General features: G+C 37.6%; 1 protein-coding gene across 1 annotated transcript in view; it reads right to left on the reverse strand.

Annotated features, from left to right (window-relative positions):
• Positions 1–22,507, reverse strand: part of LOC120632746 (zinc finger protein 423 homolog) — a 30,059-nt gene extending 7,552 nt beyond the window's left edge. The window contains exons 1-3 of the mRNA XM_039902737.1: positions 22,242–22,507; positions 14,806–15,053; positions 530–672 (exon numbers count right to left, since the gene is read on the reverse strand). Coding sequence (XP_039758671.1) covers positions 530–672; positions 14,806–15,053; positions 22,242–22,344 — 494 coding nt within the window. The 5' untranslated portion in view covers positions 22,345–22,507. The remainder of the gene's footprint in view (positions 1–529; positions 673–14,805; positions 15,054–22,241) is intronic.
• Between the last annotated feature and the right edge of the window lie 724 nt (positions 22,508–23,231).

Here is a 23,231-nt window from a genome sequence, read left to right on the forward strand (position 1 = left end):
CGGCGTTTCGTTGGACCGACAAATTGCGTAGAATTAGTCACGTGGTCGTGTTGAGGTGACGAAAAAGGTGACTCGTCGCCTCGCGGCCGACTGGATCTTTGTGCTGTGGCTTACGGTAATCAATCTTGCTCGACTATTGTGATGCAAGCAGCCAAGCACCTCTTGTACCATGTGCTTTTGAATACTTAGTGCCTAATGGTCTCGGCTTGATAGTTATTTTCAATATAATATCTATGGTATCTTTCATAATATATCTAAATAAATAATTGGTACGCTTTTACCTATTATTTATACCTGACTGAAAGCCTTCTTCCTGGGACGCAAATATGGGTAAAATTTATTTTAGGGGATAGCAAAATCGCTGTTTGTTTACCTACAAGAATTCCTTGTTTTAATATATTACATATTATTTTTTAACCTATAAAGTTTAAGGTGAACTACTATAGAGTAGATAAAAGGTATTTTATTGCCACCTTTATGCATTAAAAAAAAAGGAAATTTACAATTAGAAAAAAGAAAGCAAGCTTACCTTCTGGAGAAAGCAGATTCGCAGTGCGCGCAGCGGTATTTCCGATCACCGGTGTGAAGTTTGACGTGTCGGTCGCGGGACCTCTTGTGCTTGAACAAATGCGAGCAGAACTCACATCGGAACGGCATCTGATCAGAATGGGTCTGAAACAAGATGATCCATACTATAATATTATATATAAACTGTGTCTGTTTGTTTGTTTATTACGCCCGATTGTGGGCTGTTACTCAGCGTTTTGAGTCCCGAGGCTTTGAGTTCGATTCACTACTGGAAAATGTCTGTGTGGTATCTGTGTATTATACGTATTTATGTACATTATAAATAAATATTCACTATCTTAGTACCCACAACACTACGCTTACTTTGGGGCTAGATGGTGAGGAGTGTATTTTCGTAATATAACAATTTATTTAATTATTATTTTTATTATTATTACCTATTATGTACTAAGTTTTTGCTTGCGTTCTTCGTCCGCGTTTATTACGTTTTTTTACTAATTCCGCGGGAACAGTTTGTTTTCCTGATATTAAAGGTAGCCTATGCTACTCACTACCTTTTCAGCTAACTCTATGCCGAAAATCAAGTTTATTGGATGGTTAGTTAGGGCATAAAGGAAGGAATAAAGAAAATCTCTTTATTTTGTTTTTTTCTTCATTTATTTTATCACACAAAAATATTTTAAAACAGGTATAAAAAAATTACCCCTTTTTTAAAAAAAATTACACTACACTAAACAGTTATGTTAATATTGTTTTTTTAAAAAGATAAGTCAAAAAAAATGGAGTGTAGTGATTATGTGATTATGGTAGGGCTTAGGTGTGAGCTACTACCGGGGTCCACAGGTGGCGGATAGTGGAAAAGCCGTAAGATATTACGGTTAGCTGCTTCGGTAGTCCCCGACCACACACCGGCAGGGTTAGAGGGTGTAGCTGACAGCCCTTAGGAAAGGTTCCTCAATAAAATACTACAACGACCCAATGAAAACCCTGTGGCATGGCGAGTCAATGCCGCCAGTAAATAAGCATTATCTTCCTCCAACTGTGGGCAGCTGCGCAGGTGGTAGACTGAGTGAGTGGGAGCTAGGTAAGCCTGTACAGTCACTAGTCATATTGTTGTTGTATGAATCCCAGATTCAGAAGGCAGCAAGCAGCGATGTGGAAGGCCACGGAAAACCACCACATTATTATTCCCAGGAAAAATCATTATGGCTGAGACAAATATAAAAATGGCCCTCAGTCCCCGGCAGACCTTAAATGGTCAGAGGGTGCGAAGAATCTCCGGGTCAGCTATAAAGATCGCAACTTGGAATGTCCGTAGTTTGTACGAAGATGGTAAACTGGAAAATGTCATACAGGAAATGAATCGATTAGAGCTTGATATTCTTGGTATAAGTGAATTAAGATGGGTAGGAAATGGCATATTAACTTTTGGTGATGCTACAATTTATTATTCGGGTAGCAATGATAGCAAACATCACAGAAATGGTGTTGCTGTAATTGTTAAAACTGCTCTACGGCCGACTGTCAAAGGCTTTCTTCCCATTTCGGACCGCGTAATGTTGCTACAACTTGAAGCTAAGCCATTTAATATTAATATAGTTCAAGTGTATGCACCCACAGCAGACAAAAGTGAAGATATGAATGAGACATTTTATAATGACATAGGTACGGCAATTAAAGTTATTAAAAAGCATGAATTAATAACCATCATGGGTGACTTTAACTCCAAAATTGGACAAAGTCCAGTGCCCGATGTCGTCGGAGCGTTTGGGCTAGGCGTCCGAAACGATCGGGGGGATAGGTTGGTGGAATTCTGCCAGGAAGGTGAATTCGTGGTTACTAATACTTTCTTCAAATTACCGCCTCGAAGACTGTATACTTGGCGATCACCAGCGGATGCCCCGGAGAAGATTGTACGCAACCAAATTGATTTCTTGTTAATCAACAGAAGACATAGAAATAGCATAAAATCTGTTAAAACATACCCGGGAGCCGATATTGGATCTGACCACAACCCTATTGTGGCGGTAATAAAAGTCAATTTAAAGAAAATATGCCGACAATCTAGAAATACCAAAATAGACCTTGCAAAAATACCAAATTGCAAAGTCTTGAATCCAAAAAATTACTTCATTTAGCTGTTAGCAATGAAATGTGTAGGCTAAAAGAAAATGATAACATGGGTTTCTCAGACGAGGAGCAAGCATGGCATAAGTTTAAAACAGCAATACTTAAAACACGTGAAATTATTTTAGAGTCATCGAACCAAAATCGTACGAAGAAAACCAATTGGATCACGGAGGAAATCTTAGATTTGATGGATAAAAGACGGGAAAATAAAGCAAACCAAGAAAATTACAAAATGTTACAATTTTTAATACGGAGTAAGATAAGGCAGGCAAAGGAAGCATGGTATGGTGATTTATGTTCACTTATCGAGGAACTGGATAAGAAATTTGACTCGTTCAACATGCATAAGAAGATTAAAGAGTTAATAGCCCCTAAACACCAAGGATGTTCCCAAACAACTCTTGTTAATAATGATGGCAATTACACAACCTGCACGAACGAAATACTAGTTACTTGGGAACAATATGTAAAAGAACTCTTTCATGATACGCGGTGTGATCCGGTCGATTTCATTTGTAAAGACGCGGGGCCAGCCATTACCAGGAGTGAAGTCTATCATGCCATTAAAACTGCAAAAACAAGAAAAGCTGTTGGTCCCGATGAGATACCAGTTGAGATTATTAAGGAAATTGAGGAGTTTAACATAGATTATCTCGTGAAGCTCTTCAATGCTATTTATGACTCTGGTAATATTCCATCCGATTGGCTCAAATCAACATTTATCACCTTACCAAAAATCAAAAATCCAAAGAAATGTAGCGATTATCGCACTATATCACTCATGAGCCATGTTTTGAAGCTGTTCTTGAAAGTCATTCACAACAGAATTTACTCAAAATGTGAATTACAATTGTCATACACCCAGTTTGGTTTTAGAAACGGGCTAGGTACGAGAGACGCACTTTTCGGCTATCAAGTGCTGGTACAAAGATTTTGGGATATGAATAGAAATCTTTTTGTCTGCTTTATCGATTATGAGAAGGCCTTCGATAGAGTGCGCCATGTAAAATTGATGCAAGTTCTTCAGAAGATAGGTTTGGACTTCAAAGACTGCCGATTCATAAAAAATCTGTACTGGAATCAGAGTGCAAATATAAGGGTGAACAGAAACTTGTCTTCTTACATCGACATAGAAAGAGGCGTAAGACAAGGCTGCATTTTATCACCCTTACTATTCAATTTGTATGCTGAAGCTATATTTTCGGAAGCGCTAGATAACATTTCAGACGGTATATCAATTAATGGTAAGACGTTAAATAACATCAGATACGCAGATGATACCATATTAATCGCGGATAGTCTTGAAGGGCTTCAAAACATAGTCAATTCTGTAGCTTCCGTTAGCGCTGAGTATGGTATTAACATCAATACCAAAAAGACGAAATTTATGGAAATAAGCCGGACACCTGAGCTAATCAATTCTTTGTACCTTAATGGTCAGGTTCTTGAACGGGTATCCAAGTTCAGATATCTAGGCACAATGGTTGACGACAAAGGGGATCATAGTCTTGAAGTACGCTGCAGAATAGAGCAAGCACGCAACGCCTTTTCTAGACTGAAAAGAGTTCTCTGTGACCGAAACCTAAGCATTGCTCTTCGAACACGCATAGCGCGGTGTTATGTGTTCTCTGTACTCCTATATGGCGTAGAAGCTTGGACTCTAACAGAGACCATGTCCAGGAAACTCGAAGCGTTCGAGATGTGGGTGTACAGACGTATGTTAAAAATATCTTGGACAGATCGTGTACGGAATAGCACTGTATTGCAGAGAATGGGTAAGGTTCCAGAGGTACTCTTAACAATTAAAAAAAGAAAGTTAGAATATTTTGGTCATGTGATGCGGAACACCAAAAAGTATGAACTTCTTCAGCTTATCGTACAAGGTAAAGTGGCAGGCAGAAGAAGGCCTGGCCGAAGAAGAATATCATGGCTCAAAAATCTACGACAATGGTTTGGAAAGAGCACCAAATCATTATTTAGAGCAGCGGTGTCCAAGGTAGAGATAGCCCTAATGATTGCCAACCTTCGTAAGGAGACGGCACCCTAAGAAGAAGAGTGATTATCCTGTTCAACTACGGATTTAAAGAATCTGGCGTCGGTTGTCGTGCCACATGGATATTTGTTAAAAAAAAATTCAGTTCCTGACCGAAGTTAGGAAGTGCAATAATAAATAGGACACTTTATGACTAGGCATTTGAACGTGCCAATCTGGTCCTTAAGCAGTAATTATAAACGTATGCTAAAACTACATTTTGATGGCATCAGTGGAGTTTTTTGTTATGAATTCCAAACCCATATTGGAGAAGAAACTTGAATTTCAAAAAATAAACGGACGTTTTTATTTGATGAGCTTTTTAAAGTTTCAGACCCATTTATTTATGTCAATAATTGGGATTTTTCTGACAAATGATGAACAGGCAAAGTAGATATTAAATCAATGTAAATAGGCTTACAATTTGTAATGTGCAAAGCGTGCAAGATAGACATTGAATAGCCAATCATAAAATCTCTTTAAAACCCACTTCAAAAGTCTTCAGCCGAACTTGTAGCGGTGCCCCTAGTGCGCAGTAAATGATTACTTAAAGATCGTTATCGTCACAGAATAGATACGAGTAGCATTCCTCGACGGGAGATGTCGCGGCGGAATGCTATTCACTATTAATAAAGAGATCAGTCTCATATCTGATATTGACGTTAATACTCGAACACCCATTGCCTTTGCTCTTCAAATGTAATGTCTTATTATATCGATGTCCAATCTGTATTGTTTTCAACAGACTATCGAGGATGGGGTTATGAACTCAAAATGTTACGCACTAGGCCAGACTAGAGATAACACAGAATTTATAAAATTTCCAACTTGTCCTTGCCGGGGATTGAACCCCGGACTTTCTCTCAAAACCACAGCGCACACCGCTGTGCCAGGAGGTCGTCTGTTATTGGAAAAGTTCTAACTAAATTTCAAAGCATAGGTTCGCATCCACTTCTCTCTGCTCTTTTGGAAAAACTTGGCATTAAGCAGACTAGAGAGACTAGTTCTTACAACAATGTTATAATTATAGTGTTAAAGTTCGTTATGAACCTAACTACTTACATAGGTATTATGGCGCAGAGGTTTCTAATGCGTTTTTAAATAAGTTTTGATGACTCTTGCATTTTTCTTTGTGAATGCATCATTAAGAACTCACCGCAATTCTGTTGAAATTACATGGTTAAACTTAGGTGTTGAATTATTAAACGTACATTATATGTATATATCATACGTATATATGACAGAAGAGATGGAGACAATCTTGAAAAGATAGTGGTCACTGGCAAAGTGGAAGGAAAGAGACCTCGAGGACGTAGCCCGATTCGTTGGTCGGATCAAATCCGCACTGCTCTCGACACCAAAGTGCATACGGCTTTTAACGTTGCTCAAAGCCGAGTCAAATGGCACAAAATCGTCCAAAAAGTTGTAAGTGGAAGGGGTCACGACCCTCAGCAATGAGGAACACGACGTAGAGAGAGAGAGATATATGACAGGCAACTATGCTATATTATTCAAAGTCAAATGATAAATAACGCTGAACTACTGCGCTTCCTGATTGGCGTACCACGGCGTACGTAAGTATTATAGTACTCCAAACTGAACTTAGTACTTTTATCAATTCTCTGACTGCACTTGTCGAAGATTTTATATATACTTAGTATAGTTTATCAACATTGGTCGTTATGTCTTTTTATTTTTAACTATATTATCATAATTATTGTAATGCCAAATTACGTGAGTTGGTAGCATCAAAAAAATACGAACGCCGTAGATGACACTTACCTTAAGTATATAAACTAAGAATTGTTCTCTACATTTGTAATTTATTTTGGATGCTCTCTTTTAAAAGTAGCCCAGAGGGACAGAACGTAACCTACGTTGCTTTGAACATTTATATAAATATCTTAAGAGTTTCATTATACGCTGAATTGGCATGTGTTTAGTGGCGTGAACTACGTACATGCACAAAAGCACTGCCTACCCTAAAAAAAATATAACTCATAAAGGTGAAAGATTTTTCCATTTTATGCCATCTTCCTTTCTCTATGCATACCCTGGTCAAAAACCCTTTGCACGCTCTGGTTTAGAAATAAGACTTACCCATACTTTGTATTCTATTTGTGATAGTTGTATAATAGCCTAAAATTCAACTGGCCTTAAGAGGCAGATATTTCTCATAATATTCTTAGCTATATTCTTTGATAGTTTAGGAATCGTTTAAGTGTTGTGTGTGCATGTACCAAACGTAAGTAATTTACACTAACATAAAGAATGACATTACGTTACATAATTAGGGGAACATAACGTTCATTCAAATCACCTCCGCGTCACGTCTACATGTAAAAAATGACTATTACCCAGTGACACGTTCTGAGGATTATTCATAAGTTAATTATGAGAATGCTAATGTGGCTGCCATAGCCAAATAATGGGAGCCGTCGGCCTTCGCCACCCGTGAACTGGTGCAGACGGGCATAAAGACGTAAGTACAACCAACACTGACAAGCTCTTCACGGTTTAACTAGTGACCACTTCGGCGATTATGCTCTCCTAGTATTCTAAACACGGTGCTACACTTGAATAACTCAGTCTTTATTATTGAGTAATTGAGGAAAATGTTAAACTTTTCTATTTTAACAAACGAAATAGGTAAATTTTGGGTATCATCGTAATATGTATGTCTGTCTGTGTATGTATTCTCGAGAATTATAATATACTTACCGGATGTTATTTTGGAAGCGGTCCGTCAAACGGAAACAGATAAAATGTATCTTAGAAACAACTATAGTTCACAAATCTCTAAAATTCACTGAATTGATTTGTATAGAAGTTGGGTTGTTCTTCTCATAATATTGCTGTCGTCAATGGATGCCCCGTCATGCATCCCTATTTCAGCTATTTTTGTAGGCAGTGCATTTTGGCCAAACACAGTGAAAACGCCCCGCGCACATCTCACTTCACACCAGCGTAATATTGAAAGCTCACAAACTTTCCAGTTTCACCATTTTATGGTAAATGTTTAGGACATTAGAGGTAATATAGTTACTCTCAACTGATATATGGATTACTTTAAGTTTAAATGAATTAAATGGTTATTGTGACTATAACACTATTTAAAATTTTCTAACTTCTTTTTACTGCTGTCATTTTTATAATATAAAATAATCAGCAGCTCAGAAATCATTATCTTTTAATTATAAGTAGTTTTACAGCTACTTTATCTGGATCGTCACATCGGCATTAAATTTATCAGTTCGTTTGGGTTAATTCAAAGAAGGTGTTATTAGAATTTTCGGTCAGCTTTTAGTGTTCATCAATCGATAACCTAACTCTGCGAATTATGATGACTATTCTCGACTTGGTCAGCACGAATCTAGTAGGTACTTAGAGATTTATTTGCAAAAACTGCGCATAGAATAACTACCTACCTAATAGCAACTTCTCAGTACCTTGTAAAACAAACAGATAGACTAAACGGTCCTACTGATGACAACTTGAATAAATTAAATATATGGCTAGTTTCTATCTTTCATGAGAGGCGCCATGTATATATAATAAGTTTCGGACACTCGAATTTATTAATTTCATCTCGTAGAGACCGATTACTTCAATTAAAAGCAAGCTGTAAACATGCCTGCGAAATGTTTATGCGCGTGCGCCGCTCTTTCTAGCATTTTCTATTAAAGAACCGGTCGATTGTCGATTTGTATATTTAGCACAAACATGCGGTCATTTAAAAATATTGATAAGAGTTTATCAATTTATACAGTTTGTAGGTGACAGTTTACTACATTATTTACCTTGGCTTTGATTAAGATCGTTTAAATTTACATAGAGAGATAACTTAGTCGTTTTCGTCAAAGTAAAATTGTAAAGTTTAAGTAAATATAGCTACGTGGTGTGTCTAACTACATCTCTTTCGCCTATGGGAGAGGAAGTCTCTACCCAGCTAATAGGCATTAATTGTACTTTACTTACAAATAAATGTAGTCGTCCTACCTAATATTATAACCTAAAAACGTAAGAATTCGCAGTGTTTTTTTATGTTTTGACATTTGAATGGTGCTCCCAGTTTACTTGTCACTTACACTGTCAAAGTTAAACCAGGTAAGCACAAGTGCTTACTTGGTTTAACTTAAACATGGCGCTAACAAATTGCTATAGGTGCTAATGGTTTGAAATAGCCGCACCATGGTAATTGAAGGAACACGAGAGCACAGCCCCTTGACTGAGCAAACACCATCATTCCCACTAACAAGTTCATCGATATCCAATACCTCCGTTTCTGACAAAGGAAGCTGATACTTTTCTGTTTTACTTATCATTAAGGAGTTAAAATTCGCAGACCTTGAACATGCCATTCCATTAAACGAAATTTTATAAGCATTCGTTCACTGTTAAAGCTACTGAATTGTGAAATGAACATACGAGTAAGACAGTCTAAGCCACTAAGAATATTTTTTAAAAGCTGTAAATAAGGCTGATTTTGCACAATAAATAAAACTATTATTTTATTGACCCTTACTTATATTTAATAATTTTGGTATGCCAAAGTAGATATCAGTTTTTTGTTGTTACTTTGTATTGCTTTTGTATTCTTTTTAGTTTTCCTAATCCTAAGTGTGCCTGGCAGAGATCGCTAGTTAGCGATAAGCCCGCCTTTTGTATCTTATCTATTTGAAGAGTCTGTTTCTTCTTTCTTGACATGACGTGGAGTACAAATAAGCGTATAAATGAAAATAAAAATAAAATACGTATGTGTCGTATTTATTGAAAAAGCTATCAAGATCGAGTTCTGCACGCTGGGAAATATAAAAAACATAAATACAAATTAGTGCAGTTTTTTTTGAATAAACTTTTTTAATTGTTTTAAACCAATGATTCCATCACTATCTCTCTAGCCAGATTATTTAAAAAAAAATTAAAAATGTCTACAATCTATGTCACTCATTTAGGTCCTGTATCTGAGCATGATACTATACTACTGAGTATATTTATTTATTTATTAAATTAACACCAACAGCTTGTTCACAATACGTATTAAAAGAAAGAGTGTAATAAACTCGTTGTTTAATACTAGATATAATATGATTTTTGTTTAAATATTATATTCTGTGTTATTGTCCCTTTTTATGATTGTTTTTTTTTGTTTAGTCGCGAGGATTCGGCGCCGAAGATAAGGGGGCTGGCTGAAAACCAGTGCTGCGCTTTTTACACACACATTTTTTTACTTTAAACATATTTATGACACAAATTTAACATTTTACTCAAATGTGTGATAATAAAGATGATTTTTCTTTCTTTCTTTCTTTTATTGCTATACCTATCAGATGTCATAAGCTCGCAGACACATCTCTTTTCCTAGTACCTACATACAAAATAGGTTAATTATATGTGGAAAACGTATTTTTCATGGGCATTCACGCCGACAATGCGGCATGGTTGAAGGTAAAACTACTCATTCGAACAGTGCCTGTAACCCCTGGAGATCATTGAACAGTACAATATTCAATGTAGATTATAAAATTAACAACTGTTATTATCATCCGTGCCAATGTCACATAACGCGGGTTCATGGTCTCCACAGGAGCCTGACTCCCGGGCCCCCTGGGCCCAGCGGAGCAGGGCCGCCCCGTGCTTCTCACCACGACACCATTCCCCTATTTATGGCGAAAAGGCACGCGAATGACGCGTCGTATCTTTATTCTTTTCTTTGCAATTATTGTCCGTTTTAAAGACACAAACTCTAGATGATGCTTAGAGCGTATTTTGAGGAATCTATACGATGTCGTAAAAACTGAAAGTTATAAAGAATAATTAAGCTAAAAAGTTTATTTTGGTTTGTTTGCACTTGAACCACAAGGCGGATTTGAAAAGCTTTTTGCATTGTTATTTGCAATACCCATTCTTGAGAAGGGTTATTAAGCTTTTTAAGATTACGCAACAGCCCCCAGAAAACGAAATCCCGTGACCCGGTGGGTTAGGTTAAATGAAATATTTACTTATCAGTGATGCAGACAAAGTCGCGAGGAATCGCTATAGCATACTGTAATAATATATATTATAGTATACTATAACGATTCCTACCACCCCGGATGCTCTTTGGTATATATTATTTACCAAAAAGCATCCCAGGTTTTAGCAGCGTGGCGGGACAAAACTGGGATCCCTCTCTCCCAAGAGGAAAGTTGTGACATCATCATTAGTCTATTCATGTCTACCATCATCACTACGGGCTGGTACTGAATATTCTTTAACAGAAAATACACAATACATGATATAATTTTTGACCCGACCCGGTATTCGAACCCAGGATTTCGTGATCCGTAGTTAAATACTATAACCAACCAAAAAGTCAGTCCTGGATTATAGGTGATAATATAAATATCATGCAAAGTACAGCTTGCTTCCATACAATCTTTATTATTATTCACCAACAAGAAGCGTGAGAGCGTCGCTCGTAATGAGGGCCGGTACCGTCGCAATTCGGCGTAAAGCGCACCAAAACACATTTCAAACTAGTTGTAAGTAGTTTAAGGCGAGCGTGATAGCCAATAAAGCTTTGAAATGGGCAGCGAACGGCTACCGAGCGGCTTTCCCAGTAAGTAGGTACATACATGTAACTGCGATGTCATCGGTGGTTCACCGTACCTACCGCCCGAGCCGGCACGGGGTCAGATCGACGGTATGTTACCGGCCCTGGCGCAATTGTGAGCACTGAGGCCCTCAATTTAATTCCTGGTTCCTGGAGGCCATTTGGAATAACATCGGAATTTTCTGTTTATGCCATTACCCTTACAGATAAACCCTGCCCCCCCCCCCCCCCCCTAAACTTTATTGCAGCAAAACACAAAGAAACAATACAAAGAGAAACCAATCCATAAAGTTAGAGGGCAAAGGCGGCCTTATCACTTTAAGTGATATTTTAAGGACAACTTAAGCGTAAGAAGCTATAAGTTAAACGGACAGTGGATGTTGTACAAAATTAAAATATTAAAAAACCTACATAAATAAATATACATATACTGTATACATATTATAAAAGATGAAATTACGTTTCAAACTACGGAAAGTTGCCATCAAATAACGCCAGCCGAGATAAAATCCTTTTTTTTTCGATTAGCAATTGAGGTAACTTTTTATAGTCTCTAGTTTTATATCGACTGAGACATAATCGCTAAACATGATAATAGTATTTCACAAAGATGTACACCTGAATTTACCTGTTTCGTCGAACAAATCTAGTTTTTAGGGTATTCCGAAAGTAGTTTTAATATGTACAGTGGGCACTTTTACAGAATGTACGATCACTGTATAATAGGCAGTATTTTTTTTTAATTCCACTACAAGTTACCCATTGAATTGTACCCGGTGATAAGTGACGATGCAGTCTATGATGGTGGCGGGCTAAGCCTGTATGGCACCCCAATCGGTTTTTACACTGTATCGTATCGGAACGATATATTTTCCCTTATGGCTATAGAGTTAGAGTCCTATCATAATAATATGGAGATGATCCAGTCCGGGCAGTATTTGAATTATTGTTTATAAATTGGAGTTTCATGTACCAACTTCTCTTTCATGTACATCTCATTTTGTATCCGCCTATTTGACGTGACGTATCCACCCAGTGTCTGGGTGTTTATATGAATATTATAAGTATTTATGTATATTATTCACTAAAAAATATTCATCAGTCATCTTATTATCCATACCACAAGCTACGCTCACTTTGGGGCTAGATGGCGATGTGTGTATTGTCAAAGTATAAAAAAAAATGTATTTTTCTCCGTGTTCTTTTATCTTAATTTGAAAATAACTTTAAGGTTGAATAAAAAAATTGGTTCGGAACCAAAAAAAAAGGCAGTCCGCAGATCACGCACTCTCCGAAACGAGTTACTACTGTGCAACGGTCGCACAGACATTTTATGTTCTATGATAATGATGACACAAAAACAAGTAAGTCCACTTGCAGTTATAAATTGCCATGAAAACGGAGGGTCCTTTGGCTAAGGTTGTGCTTGCACATGCGTTTACATTAGTGTGCGTAAACTCGGGATATATTGTTTTCAGATTAGATATTTACAATGATGTCAATAACTAAGAGAAGATACCTAAATTGTTCAAATTGAGGTATTTTTTAAATCAAGTTTTATGTTACCAATCAAATTCAATCCGTTTGTGATTTCATTTAATATAATTATGATTTAAATAACCGATATCTAATCTGAATTAACGAACCGGGAATAGACAGTATTCGTAAGATTTAAGGGCCTTTAGGTTCTGTATCTAAAAAATAAATTTTAGGATTATTAAAACCTTGTCTATAGAAAAAACGCAATGGAATCTACCATCAAGATCAAAATGATCGGCCCTTGACTAAATAAATGCCATTAGTACTTAATGGACTTATTTTCGTTAACTTGCAACAAAGATTCGATCAGCAACGTTTCTTAACAAGTGCGATCTTTTACGGCCATCCAGTAATACAGCATCTCCTGATTTACTTTTATAATGATTACCTTTCCCAAGCGCGAGCGGTGCATTGATAAAAGACAGCACGCCAGCCTAGGGAGTTCTTATCGGAGCCTATTTCCGGCCGTCACTGCAATGTCGCGCGCGTACAACACGATCTTGGTGATACATTTGTCGGCACAACACTACGAGCCCAACGGATTGATCGATATCTCTAAAATGCAACAGTGTTGGCAATTGCATAGGTATTGATAATCTAATGAAATCCTTTTACGATCGTATTGGCCAATTATAAAAGTAATCGATTCTAAAACGTTGCTTTGCGTTTTTTGTAATGAAGATCCGGATCTAGGTTTTAGTGTAGGTGGAACTCGGCCGGCGTTATGCAAAGTGATGTTTCTATTCGCCCTATCTTAGCTAGATCTGTCGCGTTCTGCAATCGTATGCGGTTAGATCGGCGGCACACAAAGGACTCCAAGATGTACGGCCGTAATGGGCCCGGTGTCACAATTTCGCAGACCTCGGTGTTTGCACCGCAGTGCTACTGCGATGCATATCTCAATAAGCACTGTCTCTGTAAATGGACCATTTTGGGTATCTACCTTCTAATGAAGCTGGGAGTAACATGGCAAAACTGGACCCTGAATTTATAGATATGACAGCCCTAATAGTCGTATTGTAGTCGTGCTAGTCGTGTTTGTTTATGGTTAGTAAACGAGTTGGTACATTTGTTGCGTATTACATAAATGCATTTTGAAACCTCGACGAATAAAGAAGACTTGTCGTGGGTTCTTGGAATAGTGGAAAGTTTTACGTCAGTAAGTTAGGCCTTTAGCCTTAAGGTTTAGAAAAAAACCGCGCTGATCTGAAAATCCTTATCTAATCATTTTACCTACTGAACAACTAAAAAAACTCACTAGGGTTAGAAATGCTCCTGGGCTCGGTTACCGATTCGGGCCCAAAATCGTTAGGTTTAATTGCGTTTTTCTGTAAAAAAAATTCAATAGGTTGTCTACTCTTTTGCTTCAGATCGCTTATTCTTAGTCTCGGTTATTATGACTAAAATGTGATAATTCCTACCTATCAAAGCTCACCATCCCTCATTAGAGAATTAATTACATATTCGATTTTTTTCTGCAACATGAAACGACCGCAATTGACCCTTCTTCTTAACTTCATGTAGGTACTCAATTTGATTTGGTAGGTTGCCTGGTAGAGATCGCTTTTAAGCGATAAGGCTGCCTATTGTACCTTTTCTTCTTGTTTTTTTATTTTGGTGTACTATAAAGTGTATTTGATTTGATTGAATACCGCGCCGCTAACACTCGTTGTAGGATGCTTCTTATACACCAGCTATTAATGTCATTTTCTTAATAAATTTCATATCGATTTTTTTTTTTACAAATGAATAGTAGACATTAGACAAATTTACGAGTATTTAATTTTTCTATTTGTTTCTGTTTCTGCTTTTTTGTTGTTGTTTTCTTTTTAATTTTTTAATTAATAAGTGAAATTAGCATGTGGTGTTGCACTGTGTAACATCATATGTAAAGAACATTATTTTTTAAGTAAAATTGCTGGCAGACCCAATATATAAAAATAAAAACTAATTCACTATTGTATAGATAAAAGATTCAAACCTGTTCATGTTTCTTGAGGTAGGACAGCCTAGGGAAGGCCTTGTCGCAGAATTTACATTTGTAGGGAGTGTGCTCAGTCGCACCCAGCGTGAACGGCGGGTCGGCGTCCGCGTCCGCCTCTGCGTCGACGGCGTCGTGGGACGTCGGCGTGGAGGATGGCGAGGGTGATGGCTCAGGCGTCGACGACGGCCACGAGCTGCCCCCCGTGCTACCGACGCTGCCCACGCTGCCGACGCTGCCCAACGCTTCTGTTAGAAATACATGATCAAATAAATATTCCATAGGTAAGTTCGTATGATCCGCCAGACAATTCATACATGCACGAAAGCACTGCATACCCTACAAATTTTGTATTACTCATAAAGGGGAAGGATTTTTCCATTTTATGCCATTTTCCTTCTTTATGCATACCCTGGTCAAAAACCCTGTGCACGCCACTGCCGCCATACCACTGCAACACAGTTATTTATAATTTCTACTTTTTACTTCTAAAAAGGCAAAGGTTTTATAGTTCAACTTTTTATGGATGTTTTTTTCAAAGTCGACTTGCCTGTTTTTTCACCGGTAAAATACGTAAAACTTATTTCTATGATAATAAGATTCGCTAACAGACATTTTGAATTTACCCCATTAAAATTACGCTAACTTAGGTTCAGTAGACTTAATTGTTTTTAATATTAGAATAACTAGCGCTTGGGTGCACCCTTTTTGTTTGCTTCGACAACGTTGAGTATCGTTGCCTGGAGATGAACCGAATCTAGTTCGTTATGCTGGTACTTGGTAAGCCATTCCATAAGTACGTGGGAGCAGTATTTTTCTACTCCATAAACTTGAGCTTGGAACAGGAGATGTAAGAAACTGTTCTGGCCTGAAGTAACTGAACTTGACCATGTTAGGAATGCACTCCGATATTTCATAAGTTAAAATAACATTCGTTTCGCTTATTTTTAGGGCAAATGTGGATATTGTAGAACTCTATTGTCCATATAAAAACCTGTCTCTAAACCACATTACAACCTTTCTACGCTTTAGAAAATATCTATTATAAATAATAATAATAAATATACTACAACAATACACACATCGCCATCTAGCCGTATCTAAGCGTAGCTTGTGTTATGGGTACTAAGATGACTGATGAATATTTCTATGAAACACCCAGACACTGAAAAACATTAATGTTCATCACATAAATATTTTCCAGTTGTGGGAATCGAACCCACGGCCTTGGACTCAGAAAGCAGGGTCGCTGCCCACTGCGCCAGTTGGCCGTCAAAAGTTATGACCGTATGCTGAGGGTCAAATGCTAACTTGTGATTACCAAGTTTCATTATTGCAATTGTTTTTATTGAATTTATGGAACTAGACATAGTCCATAATAAAAGTCTACTGCTGGACTAAAGGCCTCTCCCAACGAGTGGAACGAGTTTGTGATCTCAGTAGAAGGTAGGACTGCTGTCCGCTCTCCGTTGTATTCCCTTAGTATCGAGGGAAGAGAAGAGGTCACCACCTCTTCTCCTCACCAGTGTGGTGTCGGTAGATTAGAACTGAATTCTAATCTGCCGACACCACACTGGTTTCTATTGCCACTCTATGGTAGCTCCATTGTAGCTCTTGCGTATTTGAGCTATTTGTGGAATAGCAACAGCCAATCATAAAGCGCAGCGATTGTCACTTAGTAGCTGTCAATAATCGAAAATCGACCCCTGAAACATTAACAAGCACATTAGAGTGCACACAAACGCGCCGCTTATTTGCCGAGGCTCTCGCGAGTAAACATCGGCGAGGTGAAAGGCCATATTTTGGTGTTAAGGGCAGATATATTTCCGCAGCGTCACGGAGCGTGAGACATAAACAAATTGAATGGGAGATACAGTGCAAATGATGACTGATGTAAGAAAGCTTCGGAAATAAAATCACTGCGTTTTTTCTTATACGTTGGACGTTGTCTGATGAAAGAGAAAAAAATGAATATATATTTTACAGTCCTAAATTTTTTTTAAATTCTAGGTTAGTAGGTACCTAAGTTAGTTTTATTTTCATTAGGAATAATAACTAATAAGAGTAGATAGTAGAATAAATATATTTTTGGGCGTTTTATAGAACTTAGGCAGACTTTTATTTTAACAAAAAATCCTTAGGCATTATATACCATCTGAGTTTGAAATTATTGATAATTTCCTCATTTTAAGCTGGCTGTCATACCATATTAGTCTCAAAAAGCCACTCTGCATCTATAGGTGGTAGGTAAAAGCCACTCTGCACCTATAGGTGGTAAGTACATTGGGAGAATTGTTATATAACCCGTATAACGGCTTTCGCGATCCTAGATTTCCGCGCAATGTGCCATTTTCCTTAACAACGCACTTCCTTTTCCTTCAAGCTCATTTAATAGGTGGAAACTATTTGTATCAATCAGTGCCCTCCACACCCCGGAAACGCGTAACGACTTATTTAATGGATGTAGAGGATGAGAAATGTCAGTACAATCTTTTTTTATTCGAGTGAAGATGGTAAGAGTACCTAGCATCTTCACTAGTACTTATCACCCACCTAAAACGTTTTAGGAGACTTAGGATTCGGCTAAACTGCATACCGACGGAGATAATGTAATTTTCACGATGTTCGTCATTATTATCAAAATTATATAGAAGTGTTTGTCTGTAAAGTCAAAATAACAGATGTTTGCAAATGAGATTGGGCGGTTTTGTATGGAGCTTTGAGAAGAGCTTAAAATATTTGTACATTAACCAAATGAACATAAGGATATTGTTTAATTTTAGTACGTATAAGATATCTTTCAAAGTCGTTCCATAATGTTCAAGCGTAGTAAATTGACTTAAAATAACATATTTTAGATGAGCATTCATCTATATTCAAGCTATACTTAAATTATGTAGATATTTTTATGAACGTTATTATGATATTATATGTGTTTCCCTACTGAGTGCAAGTTAGGGAAATAAGTGAGGATTATGATTATCATTTGCGTAAAAAAAACTGATAATAGAAAGTTGGCAAGACAATCTAGACATTGACAGATAAATTATAAATAAGTCCAAATAATTACTTATTTATTTTTAAATTTTTTTATTTTTGTTATTATTAATTAAAAAAATATTGTTTCAAAATAAATTAATAAAATAATATTAATCGCCTTACGTTTCAGTCTTTGCAGTAAAAATACTTTTCCGGCCTAGAATAACTTGAATAAAATATTTTTTTCGAAAAAAAGGGTTTGGGTCTCCTCCCACAGTGAGAAGGGGTACAGGCCTAGTCATCCGCGCTGGCTAAGGGCGGATTGGTGGACTTCACACACCTTTAAGAACGTTGTAGAGGTTTCCTCACGATGTTTTCCTTCACCGTTCAAGCCAGTGATATTTTATTAAACGCACTTAACTTAGAAAAATTAGAAGTGCGTGGAGGGATTCAAACTCGGCCTCCCGAAAGTGAGGTCGAAGTACTACCAAGTGGCTATCACCGCTTTTATCAAGAAGAAAATATATTTGTAGGTGGTTGAGTATAACAGTCGAGTATATTAAGTAGATAAGTAGGAGTCAGGTCAGCGATAGGACGCGCGTAATTAGCAGCGATTGCGGCAATTCCTCGGGTGACGACGGTGGCGCCGCGGCAGTGGGCGGCGGAAGCTCACTTCCTAATTGTGGCGTCTGAGACACCTCGACCGGCGCCTCGCCAATCAGCCACAATCGCCAAACGTTAACGCCACGGCAGTCATTACAAAGTTAGAGACGACGGAAATATTTACTAAGCAGATCCACAGATAGAGCTACGGCAAGTCGAATGCACATTCGTTACTGTTCAACGCCGTCAACGAGTGTACTGGCCAGCACGTGTTAACGAATCGTTACACGCGAAGATGTTTCGTATCTCCCATCTGTTAATAGTCAATGGGGGGTCGGCGATGGTTTGGTCGTTTACCGGGCCATATGAAACATTTTCCACACAGATCAAGTCTCATTTGACCGGGTCAAAGGGTAACTTACCAAAAAGGATATAAATAAAAAACTATCTCTCTCGCAACTGTTCTCGTCTCCATTTTGGTCTAGCTCTTAGAGAGGATTTATGTATGAATATTATGCGTTTATGAAGGAACCCAAAATGAGTAGGGAGATTTGAGATGGCCATGGATCCCTCCTTGAACATCACTAGGACAGCTGATAATACTGTCGTAGACAACATACTTAAGACATAAAGATCAAAATTATTGAGTTTATAAGATAACATAAATATATTATAAATTGGATAGAACCAGGCGTTACTTTACGAATTTCATAGTAGTACCTATACAAAGAACATTAGGCATATTTTGCAATACTCCGTAATAAGAAGGAGAATCTGTGGGGTCTATTTTATAATTCCTTCACTCTTTATACTCTACACCAAACAGGTCTTCCGCAATGTACTCTCTATGCACGTTTCGCTCCGACCGGGCATCCTAGGGAGATGTTGACTATACAATAACAATTGTTCATTATAAAGTCAACATCTCCTGAGGATGCTAAACGTGCGTAAAGATTTACAGAAGTGAGATTGCAGAAAACCTTTTTATACCAAACAGATCTTCTGATTAGCGGAGTATAAAGATTGAAGAAATTATAAATTACACCGTAGGGACCTACAGATTCTCCTGCTTTTCGCGGAATAAGCAAATTAAGGTTAATGTTCATTGAATACTTAAAAACAGTATGGTTTAGTTTAGGTGTAAGAAACATCAGGTAGACAGTTCGAATGCCGATTGGCGCAGTGGGCAGCAACCCTGCTTTCTTGGTGGGCCGGTGGTTTTAACTCCCTCAACTGGAAAATGTTTTTGTGATGAACATGAATGTTTTTCAGTGGCTGGGTGTACTTATATACCTATATTATAAGTATTTATGTATATTATTCATAAAAATATTCATCAGTTATCTTATTTATTACCCATAACACAAGCTACGCTTACTTTGGGGGCTAGATGGCGATGTCTGTACTGTCGTAGTATATTTATTTATTTGACAAGTAAACCTTAAAGAAAATGCAAACAAAAACGTTAAAAAGCAATTTATTTATTTCGAATTCCGTATTAATTGAAGGGCGAATCCGAAACAATTAATTAACCCCTAATTGTAAATAGCAGTAACTAACTCATCAGCGTAATACAAACGATTAATTCATGCGTTTAATTAGATGCGGATTGCTCTTTAAACGAATGGCAATTTTTCAGGTGTGTTACCTACACACCTGAAAATGTATTATTGTATGTGTATTTTACTGTGATTGTATTGTTGATTCATCTCTCTTATAACTATTTAAGCCTTATTTCTAAGTTTTATGTTCGCAGGTTTATAAAAGTTTTAAAAATAAATTTTCGATTAAACAAGGACTATTTGGCTATCGTTTAGACCAGACATTGGTTTATCTATAAGACTATAAATTGACGAAACCAAGAGAGAACCCAAATCAGATTTAATTTTCTCATTCTCAGTCATTTACATCAAGACGGCCCGGATCAAAAGTCAACCGTTTATGTGGCAATCCCAGATGCTGGCTTCGAAATATTTAAGCATCCTCCATATAAACCAGGCTCTACTGCTGTCTATTGATAAATTCTATTTATTTCTTAGATGAAAATGTATCTGAGAGGACAGGAATTTAAAGAGATTGATGTGGTATTCGCTTCCGTACAGGAGATTCTACTTTCTAGGAACTCGTGATGTTAGGAACGTGAACTTCGTTTAGATTTTTTTAAGATTATTACACTAAAACGCGAGTGTGTTGGAAATTAAAGGGCGTAATGCACCTACTGTTTCTTGTTTTTTAATAAACTGACATTTTGTGCCGCATTTATTAATTAAGTGTCACTTGCTTAACTTCATTTGTTTATCAAAATTTCAAAATATGATTTATCACTTATTGAGTTATATAAATATAGTTATATAATAAGTAAGAATACATTGTAATTTTTAAAACTATACTAATTGTCATGTTCGTGCGGTGGTTAGAATTTTCGACTGGGGATTGTTCATTATCAAAAGAAGGATACCAATAGTAATAACCATCTTAAGGGTTGTAGCAGCTTTATTAAGGTCGACGTTTCGAACTGAGACAACGTATCACGATTATTATACATACTGATAAAGTCGGGTAACACTTATACGATCCTTAGTCACAGTTGGAAAATTGGCGTTATTCCATCTCGTGCTTTAGAGAGCGCGCTAAACCATGGCTCTCCGAGGCACGAGTTGGCAGGCTTACGGTTACCAAAACGAATATGATCCATTGCTAGTGATAACTCACATTGGCACCAAGTAATGGGTCAAACCTCTTTTATGGGACACGAGAAGTTCGAGATAACTTTTAGACATATACCTATTAAGCCTGCTTTAAGTCGAGTTAGAAGTGAATGATCAATTTTATTTTATGTACTGATTGATAATTGGATGCTTTCGTTATGGATCGATTTCGTTGCTAGCTTGCGACCAATAGTATTTTTTCCTGAACTGTATGGGTTGCAAGCGAGCAAGCTACAGGCAAATGCCAAAGTTTTCAAAGCCAAGAACATAGATATTTCATACAACGTTCAATCCCCGTTTTAGCCTTTATATCGGTTTTGATATAGTTAATTATTTCTCATACGAGAATTGGGCTTTAAAATTAATTTCTTACTAGTTTCTTATTAGTTTTTTAGGATTTCAAATTTTAAACGTCTTTGTCTTGTGATAAAATTTCTCACTGAAACTGTCATCCATAACTAGTGGTTTGAACAAAAACCTATTTTGTTATTTAATACTTGTAAATACCGATATAAATACAGATTTTCAAGTAAGTAACTCCAAGAACATAGAACTGTCGTACAATTTTTTAAAACTTGTTATACTGAGATAGATTTTCGGCATACCTACTACCCTTTTTTGCAGATGCCTAAACCCAAGAAGGAACCTTCTTTAAAAATTTCAGCACTTTAGGTCAAACATATAACAGTGGTCAGGGCGATGAAATCAAGACATGGTATTGAATGTGCAAAGATATACATATAGATAGTAAAAGATTAGATAAATCATTTTAAAATATTCGTAACTCTTATAAATACTAACCAGTTGCTAGGTTTAGTCAAATTAGAAGCTTTGCAAACTAAAGAGTGCAGTACACTGTGCAGTGCAGTGCAGTGCAGAAATGTTATTTCACACTTTTAGCATCTCCCAAGAGGGCGAAAGATTTTTCGATGGACTCTACCTATTAAACCAAGTATATTTCTTTAAAGCTCTCAAAACTTAAAAAGGAGCCAAATTTTGAAAATCGGTCGTTTACTTGGTTATAAACGCAAAGTTTATCGCATTTAACTAATTTTAGCTTAATCGGATCTAAATCGTTCAATTTTAAGAGTTCGAATCGGGCCGAAGAATTTGGCAATTGTTCTGTTTATTTAGTTTTAAACTTACGTTTTAAATCTTCTGTGGTCACGTCGTGGTTTTCCTTATTCGCCTGAATCTTCTCTATTAGATGCTCCAACCTGCTGCTGTTGCCTTTGAATAGCATGATCATAGCGAAAGCACCTTCGGCCCTCAGCTCTACATGTGTGCGTCCACCCGCGCTACGCAAGACTGCCGCAGGTGCATCGATACCTGTTTATTTTGGAGCTTTTTTGCGTACGAAATTATCGCGAGTGCGAATTAATGCGCAGCGCGTGTCCGACAGGTGGCTCTAATTGAAGGGGCGCCCGTACCGCTTACGGTTTTTACACGGCAATTATTTGGGTGCCTGCGATCCATTGACCGGTATGATGAGGGACACGTTCAGGCGCGTTCACGGGGTCAGGCGATTAAGAAACTTGACATGTCTTGTCTGCGATGTTTTCTAATGAGACACTTTCATCGATGGTTGTGACGGTTACCACAGTTGGACTGGGTGCCTCGTGATGACCGGTACGCGCGATGAGACTGACGAGTGCGGCGCGACTGGCTCTGGGGGGCGAGCCCGATCGTCGTGAGCGCCCGAGCGCGGCACCTCAGCACCCTGCGCCCCGCCTGCTGCCCCGCCTACTGCCCGGTGCCCCCCTCCCGCCATGCACCCACCACCTTATCACTATTGTTATAAATATAATTTTTCAATTTATGTTGTTAAACCTGAAGACGTTTCCGATGCGAGCCGCCATGGTGTGTAACGCTTTCACACCGTCTGTGTTTCGTGCCACATATAGTACCTAGTTATCTATAATCCAGGAGGGAATTGGCATTTTCTAGGCGAGCGCGCGAAATCCCAAATAATATCACAGCTTTGCATCAGGCATGATTAAAAACGGAAACAAACAAAAGGAATAGGTATCACAATAAGCCAGGGCACCTGAGTGATAACCTAATTAAAGCAGTAGCGGAAATCGTAATAATCTCTGAGCTGAAATCGACAGCACACACAAGGAAGCTCTAATGACA

This window comes from Pararge aegeria, chromosome 2 (assembly GCF_905163445.1).
Source record: "Pararge aegeria chromosome 2, ilParAegt1.1, whole genome shotgun sequence".
In the NCBI taxonomy this organism is placed as follows: domain Eukaryota; kingdom Metazoa; phylum Arthropoda; class Insecta; order Lepidoptera; family Nymphalidae; genus Pararge; species Pararge aegeria.